Here is a 13,172-nt window from a genome sequence, read left to right on the forward strand (position 1 = left end):
CACTTTGATAATATGGTTGAGTTCAAGTTGGGGAGAGAATGTTTACTTACTTTTTGGTTGATTGATTATGAGGTTGTGAAAAGAAAAGAAAAAATGTGAAAAAGAAAGAAAAGAAAAAGAAAGAAAGAAAAGAGAAAAAGTTTGAAAAAGAAAATAACAAAAAGAATATGAATAAGAGTGTGCTAATAAGTTTTGTGTTTGGTGTGAAACATGTGATGAAGAAGAGAGTTGGATTGAAATTATATTGTTTGAAACTTTGTGGAAGTAATTACTCCCTTAGATTTAGGCAAGTTTTTGTTTCGATTAGCTTTAGGACTTATCACATGTTTGTTAACCGAGCCGCATTACAACCTTTAAAGCCCTTGTGATTCGTGCCGTTGCATTTTTAATACTATTTTTGGATGAACACATAATTTTGTCTATTGTTTTCAAGATTGTTGGGTGTGTGTCAAAGTCCTCACCTTTCGGTGTTTTTCATCTACCGATGAGTTTTTTGCTAGGCGTGATTCGTGATTGAGCTTGTTTTGTTTTAGAATGTATTATATGATTTTTGTACTTAGGATTCGTTTCGTTTTCATGTTGTCGTTGTAGGATTGTGGTAAGTATTTACTTTGTTCGTACGTTTTTGTTTGAACCGTACAATTGTTTCGTTTTTCAACTCTTGTTGATTCTTGATTCTTTGGATTTTTACTTTTGATTCTTTGAGTGTTTGGCCTTGTTTGAGGACAAACAAATTCGAGTTGGGGAGAGTTGTTAAGTGCCAAAATGTAGTTATTTTGTATATATGTTTTGTTGCAATTATCGATACTTTTTGTTAATACCGTTTGAATAATACCTTGTTTTGTGCATAAATACATATACTTTGTGAATAGATATATTTTCATACACTTTTATACTTTTTTATAGTTTTCTACTCTTTTTGTAGGTATTCTTGCGTCTTTGGAGCATGAGCCATAAAGTGTCGAAGACACGGCTTCAAACGCACGATTTTGAGCGACGGAATCAATTCATTCGGTGGTTAAGGCTCAAAATGAGGATGATAAAAATCATCAATTGGACGGCCATTTATTCATTGTTAGATAGGAAATAGAATAAGCTTTCCAACGCTTCGAACCGGGCGCAAATCGGAGTTACGATTCTCAAGTTACGCCATTTTTACTAAAAGCTGTTTTTTCAATTCAACAGGTTGGGCGCGATGCGCGCTGGACAGAACTTAAAATTGCATAAATTGGCGGAAATCAAATTTTTTTAGGTTATGTTTTGGGTATTTTTGAACCCCAACTCATCCTAGGTCATTTTTGGGTAGATTTAGCTTGGAAACACCATTGGAGCTTGCAATCGGATGATCGGAGGTCGAATTTCTCATCGATTGGTGTTGACAACCCAAGAAATGTTTGGTTCCTCTTCTTCTCTTCTCTTTGTATTTCTCTTTTGGTGAGTTTGTATGTAAATTACTCTAAACCCATGGATGTTTGTTGCTTTTTTTACTAGTTGTATAAAGTTTGCTTTACAAATCTTAATCGGTGTTTCCTTAATCTTTTTGCTTAAATGTTTTGGATTTGTGTTGTTGTAGAAATAGACATCACAAATCTTGATTAGGGGGATCTCTGTTAGCTTTTGATTCTAGACATAGGATTGGGGTTAACATCCACATAATATCTGAGTTTAATGTCTCTGTGTTGTTCGATCGGTTGAGACATCGTTGAAAGAGCAATATAGTTGAATTCCCGTCGGTGTTGCAGAAATGGACATTGATGTGAGGGATATGTGGTGATTCTGATGAGTATTGTAGATTGAGTATGGCGGAGTGATAAATCTAAGTTTGTGAGGAGTAGTTTAGATTCAAACCAGATAAGCTATTCTCTATCAAGAATGAATTCTTTTATGTTCATATGTTATATTTTTCTGTTCTTACTTAAAACCCATTGAACCCAAACTCAAGAACTAAGAATCCGTCGAACGGCAGTTCAGTAGCACTAATCTCTGTGGACACGATAAATTCCCAGATAAATACTTCCAAAACTTTTGTTGCTTGCCGCTTTACCGCTTCAACACACGGGCACCCGTGTTGATGGGCCTGATGCAAAACACAAAGCCACGTGAGTCAGAAGATCGACACGGGCACTCGTGTGAATCAACACGGCCCGTGTAGATGGATGCGGACATAAACTTCACTTTTTGATCTGTTTTACTCTGTCTTGTATTAAGGGTACTTTGGACTTTTTGCTGACACTGAGACTGATACTGAAGCTACTTAAACGAAGTTTGTGTAAGGAGAAGGGGACTTTTGGACATACCAGAGAAGAGAATACGATTGAAAATTGGAGAAAGCAAGGGTTTGAGAGAGAAAAAGATCTTCATAAACGGAAGCAATTAAAGATTCAATCTCCTCCAATTTCTTGTAATGTCTTTATTCCATATTTTGTTTTCTTTGAATACTATGAGTAGCTAAACCCCCCAATGCTAAGGGGTGGCCCTGATTTTACTTTGTAATGACTCTGAGTTTGTAATTGCAATAACAATCATGTTTTCTCGTTGTTAATTTATTTTGTTGATGTTTTTAATGCTTTTCCTTTCGGACAAATTTGAATTGATGTATGATTATCATTTAGGTTAGACCACCATTGATAATGCTTTTAGGAGAATATGCTATAATAGATATAACCTAGGACTAGGAATACCTTATAGCAACCGGATATTCTTGATAACTTAATTGCTTGATTTCATCGTAAAAAACTTAAGAACCGGTAATTGATTATTGAAAATAAATTGTTGCAATAGAAATTCTAGAGTTGTTCCATAGTAAATCATCCACTACCCCTAGCATGTTACTCATATTTGTTAAAGAGTCAATTTCATTTACTGCTTATTCTACTTTTCGCTAAGTGATCATCACCAAACAAAACTCAATTAAAGTTTTTGTTTAATTGAACTTTGAATTGAACTCATTATTCCTACGCAGTTCCTGAGATCGATATTCGTGGAATTTTCCCTATTATTACACGAGACAAAATAGTACACTTGCTATTTTACCGATCAGCCAACATTAAAGAACAAATGCAACAAATTCTTCATACTATAAAGTAGAGACAAGTGCTTGAAAGTCAACTGTTCTGGATCGGTATAAGAGTCTCACTAATTATATGCTTGTTCAAAGGGTGCTATCACAATATCGACCTAGGTAATATATGAAGAAACATATTGCCCCCAAACAAAGAAAAGTAACCCCAAAATTGTGTATACATTATTTTACTTTATACGAACTCAAATACAGGCTAACATCTACACGCATAAATCATACACATCCTATACAAGTGGGATGCTAAAAAAGATACCTAATGCCATTAGATTTATCATGCACAAACTACATGACATGAATTAAAATTTGAATTATTATACACAAGTGCATGCATGGTCCCCACGTTTCCACTAACCATAGCAAACAGATCACGCAATCCTTGTTATGTCTCTCGTGCATGAGTCGGTAATCTAGACATAGAACACGTTCAAATAATCTCTGTAAATATTTTTGTATCTATTCGGCTATTCAACAAACCAATAAAAACTTATTAGTAATACTTAGCTATCTTATAGTACCACCACTATCATCAAACCTCAACCATTCAATCATTGTACCTTGTATTATAAATTGGTGCCTTTGGTTCTTTAGCTTAAACCACCAAAACCCAAACACTTAACATATAAGCTTCTTTTTTAGACCTTGAGAAGAGACTACACAAAAAATTTGAAGCTATATAGAGAGAGTCATAGTTGATAGGATAGGAAAGAATAGAGGTAAACTATAGCTGTGAGAAAATGAGTGAAGAGGATAACAAAACAAACCATTATGAGTCTAATGGTTTATCTTCTTCAACAAAAGAAAAGGAACAAAACATTGAAAAAGTTTGTAACAAGAAGCCCGGAGGATGGAAGGCCATGCCTTTTATTTTAGGTCTGATATTTCTATCTATCTATCTGTTTATCTATTTATTTGAAAATATTTTTTGTTTATACGGTGTAACTATATAGTGAAATAGTTGATTTCGACCATTGAATCTAAGTTCAATGGTGAACATTATCTAGATATAATGTGAATCCATCGATCTTAAATCAATGGCCGAGATCAATTAATGCATCTAACCGCCGTGTGATCTTGCATGAAGTATTTCCAACCTTCCATACTGATTTGAAAATAATTTTTGTGAATGATACAGGAAATGAAACATTTGAGAGATTAGCAGCATTTGGATTATTTGCTAATTTTATGGTGTATTTGACAAGAGAGTTTCATTTGGACCAAGTTTATGCTTCAAACATTCTTAATATGTGGGGTGGGATTACCAACTTTGCCCCTTTACTTGGAGCCTTCATTTCTGATACATACACAGGTCGCTTCAAAGCTATAGCTTTTGGTTCCTTCTTCTCATTACTGGTAAGAATTTATTTTATCCAGAAATTAACATCATCCTAATCCATATTTTTATATTTTATTAACTCTTAATATAAATATAAATTATATATAATTATATATAATTAAAGTGTTTGTTAACGCTTCAATATCTTTAAAAATACTGGAATTTATTATTGTAAGTAATAATTTTAATTAATTGACTCTTTTTTCATTTACTTAGAAAATTTTAATTGACTCTTGAGACCTGGAGAAGATATATCTATATATAGATAGATATAGTTTGCAGGCCATTTCTTAGTGTTGAAGAAGCCACCTTATATACGGATAAAGGAAAATAATAATAAATTATTATAATATATTATCTTATATTAATATATTTTTTAATATCATATTTTACTCTAGTTACTACCATTTTAATTTTATAAAATTTTCAATTTGCAGTTGTTGACAGTCAGCAAATTTTGACGGTATGATATAAAAAATATTTGAAATTAACATTTAAAAATTTATTTATTTTAGATTTGACTATATATATACTTCACATGCAAGATAAAATGTTAAAATATCAATACGCATTAAATATTGCAAGTTTTTAGATAAGAAAAAGACGAGATGATATAAATGCAAATTGGCAATAAGTTACTTTCATATCTTCGTGGTCTACCAATAATGCAGTGATAATAATAGACTTGAAAACAGTACTGAAATTATATTGGACCACATGAAGGTAATAATTTATGATTTAATATAGTAAAAAAGTAGTAAAAGTAACAATATTCTCTAAAATACGAGGATAATAAAAATATTCACATAGTGGAATTCACAATTCTACCTTTATTTGTTTGACATAAATCTTTTCATAGATTCATTTTCTAATGTGACATCATCTTCTTTTGTATTTTACACTGTAGTACTTTTCTGTCTTTCCATTTTCATGGTTACTTTTCACTTTATACTTTTTGGTTTTTTCTAAAGTCGGTTTGTAATATGAGAAAATCGGTGTAAAATAGTTTTACACTGTTATCTATTAAACTCTTGTAATATTATTTTGATAAAATTAATTAAAAACGGTAGAATATATATATATATATATATATATATATATATATATATATATATATATATATATATATATATATATATATATATATATATATATATATATATATATATATATATGAGAAAAAATAATAATAAGCACTAAATATAATCGTAAGTATTAGGGTTTAATTCTTGATTATATTATTCAATATAATAATATCGACTTTTGTCTGTTGATGTGGAATTTACAGATGTATAATAATTTGTTCAACATAATTATATCGACTTTTGTCTGTTGATGTAGAATTTGCAGATGTATAATAATTTGTTCAACATAATAATATCGACTTTTCTCGGTTGATGTAGAATTTGCAGATGAATAATAATATTTTTTTTTGTTGTAATAGGGTATGACAGCAGTGACATTAACAGCATGGTTACCTCAGCTACACCCTCCATCATGTTCACCACAACAACAAGCATTGAATCAATGTGTTAAAGCAACAAATTCTCATGTTGGTTTTCTATTCATGGGACTTATATTTCTAAGCATAGGTTCTTCAGGTATAAGACCATGTAGCATACCTTTTGGTGTTGACCAATTTGACCCTACAACAGAAGAAGGAAAAAAAGGAATCAATAGTTTTTTCAACTGGTACTATACTTCATTCACTGTGGTGTTATTGATCACTCAAACTGTGATTGTTTATATCCAAGACTCTGTTAGTTGGGTATTTGGTTTTGCTATACCAACTTTGTGCATGTTTTGTTCCATCATCTTGTTCTTTGTTGGATCAAAGATTTATGTTCATGTGAAGCCTGAAGGAAGCATTTTTTCTAGCATTGCACAAGTTTTTGTTGCTTCTTTTAGAAAAAGGAAGGTTGAGTTTCCTAGTGAGAAGGTGGTAGATGGGATTTTTTATGATCCTCCATTGGTTGGGAGTGCTATTTTGTCAAAGCTACCTTCAACTAACCAATTCAGGTATCACACCTACCTTCACATATTTGTTAGTTATACCTGAAATATGTTTTTTTATAATAAATTTAGTGGGGCACTTCAAACCAAGTTTAGTTAGCACGGAAACGGCCACGGCAAAACGGTATCAAAAGATGATGTACCGATATCTTTATTTGCTAAGGGTATCTTTACTTCAAAACGGTATTAAAGAATAAATTCTGTTTAATATACACTGCAACGACTATAATAAGTTTCGTAACATATATGCCGATTAAAATTGCGAAAGTGTTTACGCGACTACGGCTTTTATTTAAAACCTTGATTCACACACTAAATTTTTTTGAATTTTTTTTATTATCTTAGTTGTACTTATGGGATCGAAACATCTGCGATATGATTTTAGATCTCTAATATTAGTTAGTACGAGGAGTACTACTAAACTTTCTTTTTTATTAGATGAAATACACGTGAATCCGTTATTTTAGGAATAAGTCATATATTCTATATAAAGTGGTAAGATCCACGTATATTTTATGAATGTTAGCCATAGTCTTAAAAAAAAAAAAAGTGTGTTTATAACATTCCTAGTTAGTATTTATGTTTGTCTTATTTTATTTTGGTCTTTGAATTATAGGGTTTTGGATAAAGGAGCTCTAATAATGGAGGGTGATTTAAACCAAGATGGAAGCATAGTAAATAACTGGAATCTTGTGAGCATTCAACAAGTAGAAGAGGTAAAATGTTTAGCAAGAATTTTTCCAATTTGGGCCGCGGGTATCCTCGGATTCACCGCGATGGCCCAAGTAGCAACATTTATTGTTTCACAAGCCATGAAAATGGACAGACACCTCGGCCCGAATTTCCAGATCCCGGCCGGTTCACTCCAGGTCGTATCGTTCATCGTAATAGGATTATGGGTCCCGTTCTACGACCAAGTTTGCGTGCCGGCCCTAAGAAAAATCACAAAACATGAAGGTGGTATAACTCTCCTCCAAAGAATTGGAATTGGCATGGTGTTTTCAATCATAGCAATGATTGTAGCTGGCTTGGTTGAAAAAGTAAGAAGAGATGTTGCGAATTCGAATCCAAATCCACTAGGAATTGCACCAATGTCAGTAATGTGGCTATTCCCACAACTAATCTTGATGGGATTTTGTGAAGCATTCAACATAATTGGACTAATTGAATTCTTCAATAGACAATTTCCTGACCATATGAGAAGCATTGCTAATGCTTTGTTCTCTTGCTCATTTGCTTTGGCTAACTATGTTAGTAGCATTTTGGTGATAACAGTTCATAATGTCACTGGAACACATAGCCATCCAGATTGGTTGACAAATGATATCAATGTTGGAAGACTAGATTACTTTTACTACCTTTTAGCTGGAGTTGGAGTTTTCAACTTGGTTTATTTTCTTTATGTTTCTCAAAGGTATCATTATAAAGGAAGTGTTGATATTCTAGAGAAACCAACTCAAGATGTGGAGTTAGGTGCAAAAGGAGAACTAGATTACTTTACAAAAGATGTATGAAGTTTATAAATAAATTATGTAGAAAAAATATATTCCTATCTTTTTGTTGTAATTTTAGATTTGTAATATAGTGTTATATTATCGATCATTTTCTTCTAGTCTTGACCAAATTAATAGAATCACACGTTTTCCTTTTCAACATTTTTTTTAATAACAAAATATTATATTAGTAGAATAGGTGGAAATCACTAAAGTATAAATAAGCCAAAAAAGATAAGAGATATCTAGAGGATACAAAAGATCAATAAAAAGAAACCACTACAACCAACATCATAATAAATCAAACAAAAAAAAATAAAGCGTTTAAGCAACAAAAACATCAACTACATAAAATTTAAGTTAGAGCTCTTATTATCAAACCACTAACAACAAATTAAAATTCACCAAGAAAACACAGAAAAAAACGCTTACCACAACCTACCTCAATGTCATTCCCCTTCAAAAAGAGGAAATAACTGAAACATTATACTTATTTACAAGAATATCACATTGTCTAAAGTAGGGATCTCGTTGCTATTTGCTTCCAATGTTTATCCATTTATCGTAACGAGTGCCCATCATCTGAAATGATTGTCCTTTTACTCACCTTGCGAGAAAACGGGGAGTGACGTATCCCTACTCGGTAACAACTTGAGAGACGGTCAAAGATGATGAACACATTCCTCTGAAGAATAAGGGAATAACCACCCGTTTTTCGTGCTCTTAAAGTAGGATAATGGTTACGTTGAGCCTAAGATCCAAGCTCGAATTACTCTTATAAATAACTCAACCTTAAGTTTCAAAGATAATATTCAATTTTCACCAGAAAACACGAGTATACCAAACTTTTCACCACCTTTTATGAGTTTACTATAACACCATAACAACCTTAAAAACTTCTATCAACCCTACGACACAGGGGTATCACGTATTATACCTTTAGCAAAGACGAAAGGTATTATCCGCATAATAAAGATGTGATACCACCAAACTATACTATCCCACCTTAATTTCAATTTCGGAATAAAGACCAATAATCATAGTCCCTTAACTACTAACAAGAAATGAGTTAAATGATCTCCATGCTTCAAAGCCCTTTGGATGCTAATCTTTCGAGTTGATCACCCATTAACCAACACCGCGAGTTTGGGAGCAAATCCATAAACTCTCATCCAAACCATCCACTTCTCATTTAACCCGAATCCGATAAGCATATAATTCAAAAGGTTCAAACTAACTTAATCATACTTTTTCTAAAAATCAACAATAAAAATTAGATAAATTTTCTTAGATCTCTTATCCAAATCTATCACCTCATTAACAACCACCACTTAATAAAACAACATTCTCTCATTTAAAAAAACTGATTGATTAGGAGAAATTAATTTCTCCATCACCAACTTAAGCCTTTTGAGTAACACTTTAGTCACCAGCATATAGAGAGGTCCCAAAATTAATACCACACGTTATTTTAAGTAATGAGGATATGGAAAGCAATAATTTTGAAAGGAAATGCATTATACATTATTGAAAGAAAAAACTTTTGGATGTCTTTTTCTTACAAAAGATAGTAAGATGTAGTGGGATAAGGTATAATCATTGGACGCATTTCATGGCTATTTTGATGGTCCAGAAAAAAAGAAACCGAGTATTATAAGTTATCGTATCAATTCATTTGTTTAGTGATTAAGCATGATATAATAAGTCAATAATGTTTCGTTAATCCTACTTTATATCTTTCTAATTAAAAAGCTTCCTAAAAGAAAAATGAAACTTAACGTATAGAGTGTAGCACGCAAAATAACATCAAAACAAGCCACCTTCCCTTAGGGGTGGACAAATTTCCGCCGATTTAAAGCCACCAATCTATTGTAATTTTTATACAAACGGTTCATATTAGATCGAGTGTTAGATTGATCCAGTTGTTTAATTTGAAAAGTATATGATTGACACGGTCGAATTCAATTGATTATTTAAGATTTGTTAGAAATTGAATCCGACCGAACTCAACTAAAATTTAATTATTTATTTATTATTATTATTATATATTGATACATTTTAAAAATGGAGCTTAATAATTTTGTTATGATATAATCATTTTTATAATCTAATAATGACATTATTTATTCACAAGAATACAAGAAAATGCAATATAAAATTTTAATTGTTATTTACTTTGTGTTTTAAAGTATGACAATGATCAAATTAATGTCAAATGATATTGAAACATAATAATAATTTTTTTAATGATAAATATATAATGCTATTCTAACATTTTGATTATTCTTTTTAAAATTAAAAAATAAATGTTACTGAATTGTATAAGAAATAATTTTTATCGATTTAGTTTAATATATATTAAACTGATTAAAGCCACCCGATTTATCTGATAAACAGATATAACTAAATCCGCCAAAAATCAAAATGTTATCGATCAAAATTAGGCTTTTAAAACCACATTTTGCGTAAATTTTAGATCTGATATCAATCCAAACCGACCGATTGTCCAGCCCTACCTTCCCTAATTATACCACTAAATTGACATTAATATATTCAACTATATGCAAATTCTTGTACACTTAAGAGTGTTTTTAGAGAAAAGGTGTGATGCACTGATAGTGTAAAATATTTTTACACTGGCAATGAATCACCATCATGTATCTAATTAAAACAATTCTTTTATTTAAAAAAAAAAATTAATAACATCGTAGATTGATAACTTTCTATTGAATGAGAATGTAATATCCTACCTTTTAACTCGTGTTTTTATGCTAAAACGATTTTACACAAAATTATTGTTAAAAAACATAGTTGTTTGTTGATACTTAAATTTTTTTAAAAAATTAACATTTTAAAAGAATTTATGACGCTTCATTCATAATTGTAAAAAATGTGTTAAGAAAATAAAATAAAATTTAATAACTGATTATCCATATCAATAGTTTTTTCTTCATGTAAATATTGAAGAGTAATTCATATTCAGAAGATGAGCATCACAAGTTCTGAGCATTAGAAGTTCTGAGCATCAGAAGTTCTGATGTGGACTGATCTTCTGATGGTTACTCAGAAGATAGTGTTGACCAGAAGTTCTATCTTCTGGGTCCTACTAGCTTAGCTATTTAATTAGTAAGGGTACTTTAGTATTTCTTAGTACTGTACTGCTTGTACCTTAGACTTGTTCACTAAGTTTATTCTATTAGGGCTTATGTGGCAAATTTTCTTTTGTATAAATAGCCTTGTAGTAGCTATCATTAAGACACAACAACAATTATTCTATCATTCCTTTGCGCCGTTATTCCTTTGGTTTATTCTCTTTGTTATCATCTTTGATTCTTGTGCACCAATAATTGGTATCTAGAGCTCCGGTTCCAAACACAGGGAAACACGAGTGAACGCGAGTTTGTGTGGCTGTGTGATTGATTTTGTTTTTGGGAAACAAAGTTGTGTTGAATCACATTTTTCTTGGTTGTTTGTGGGTTGGGAAACTGCACAAGTTTAAAGATGAGTGGAAGCAACTTAAATACCAAACTTCCAGTTCTTGATGGCAAAAACTAGAATAGATGGATGATTCAAATGCGTGTATTATTTGGTGCTCAAGATGTTCTAGATCATGTCACTGAAGGATATGCTCCGGTTGCAGCGGATGCAACAGAAGAACAAAGAGATGCGCATAGAGAAACGAGGAAGAGAGATCAGAAGGCGTTGTTCTTCATCCATCAGTGTGTGGATGTGAATGTGTTTGAGAAGATTGTTGATTCTATGATGTCAAAGGAAGCGTGGGATATAACGGTCAGGTGTTGCGGTGGTGACGTATCAGTGAAAACGGTGAAGCTTCAATCCTTGAGAAAGCAATATGAGAATATCAACATGAAGAACAATGAGAAAGTTTCAGAGTATATCTCGAGTGATTTTGATCATTAACAAGATAAAGGCTTGTGGAGAAACTCTTTCTGAACAAGTAATCATAGAGAAGATATTAAGGTCACTTACTCCTCTATTTGATTATATTGTTGTATCTACTGAACATTCTAAAGATCTGGAAACCATGAGAATAGAAGAGTTGCAAAGCAGTCTAGAAGCACAAGAGTTGCGTCGGCTGAGAGAACTTCTGAAAGGGAAGTTGAGCAAGCTCTGAAAGCTTCTTTTGTCAAGAAGGACCAGAAGCATTCTTGGTCAGAGGCCAAGAATAGACGTGGTGATAGATTCCAGAAGGAAGCCTCAACTTCTGATGAGAAGAAATATCAGAAGGGAAAGGAGAAGAAAAAAGTTCAATGTTACTGTTGCAAATAGTTTGGCCATCTTGCTAGAGACTGTTTGGCAAACAAAGGAAGGAAATCAGAAGAAGCAAATATAGCTAGAGGTGATTCAGATGATGAATCTATGTTATTGATGGCTTCTGAATCTGATGAAAGATGTTCATGTGATTGGTGGTATTTAGACACTGGGTGTTCCAATTGTAACATCCCAAAATTTATTATTTAATTAATTTAATTAATTTAATTAAGTTTTAAATTAATTAATTTGAATTAGCATTTTATTGGAATTATGTGGGAAGAAATAATAAAATGTAGTGTTGGGCCATTGGTGGAGTTAGTAATGTGGGGGTGTTAGTGTGAAGAAGCCCATTACTAAATTATGTTATGTTTTGATAAAACAAGAAAATAAGAGAAAATTGAGAAAGAGAGGAGAAAGACCTAAGAGGGAGAGAAGAAGAACTCATATACAAAAGCCATTTTCGTATTCATGGTGCAGCCTTCACAAAATGGGTCATAACTCTCGGCTCGTAACTCCAAATCAGGTAATTCTCGAAGATTCGGATTCTACACGAGATTTCCTTCGTTTTGATATATTAATTCGTGTCAGGGAGGTTCTCGATGAGGGATATAAGCGAGTTTGAAGATGGGAGATTCTTGCTGAATTTGAGGGAAAATAGGCTTACGGGTTTGATGGAGAAGAAGGGAAGAAGTCCAAATTCTTTGCTAAGGTAAGGGGGGACTCTTCCGATTAACATCTATTATCGGGTTATGGATAATAGGATTGATATAGATATATTATTTCATGTCAATTGAGTCGTATGATAGAGTTGGGATTTTGGGGATGTTTGTTGATAATTATCCGTTTTGATGAATCTCCATGAATTCGGTGTTGTATGATGTTTGATGATGCATAATATATGTTATATGTGTGTATGATATATGTTGTGTGGCTGTTTTGTGGTGTTTGATCAACTTGAATCGATTTGGTCAAGGTT

The 13,172-nt window shown here is 32.1% G+C and overlaps 1 protein-coding gene across 1 annotated transcript; it reads left to right on the plus strand.

Moving 5' to 3' along the window:
* The first annotated feature begins 3,597 nt into the window (after positions 1–3,597).
* On the plus strand, positions 3,598–8,030 carry LOC131651604 (protein NRT1/ PTR FAMILY 2.13-like). The gene is made up of 4 exons (XM_058921263.1): positions 3,598–3,952; positions 4,215–4,432; positions 5,860–6,434; positions 7,045–8,030. Exons 1-4 carry the CDS (start codon positions 3,817–3,819, stop codon positions 7,940–7,942), a joined length of 1,827 nt encoding a protein of 608 aa, XP_058777246.1. The 5' UTR covers positions 3,598–3,816; the 3' UTR covers positions 7,943–8,030.
* The last annotated feature ends 5,142 nt before the right edge of the window (positions 8,031–13,172 follow it).

This window comes from Vicia villosa, linkage group LG2, assembly GCF_029867415.1.
Source record: "Vicia villosa cultivar HV-30 ecotype Madison, WI linkage group LG2, Vvil1.0, whole genome shotgun sequence".
NCBI lineage: Eukaryota > Viridiplantae > Streptophyta > Magnoliopsida > Fabales > Fabaceae > Vicia > Vicia villosa.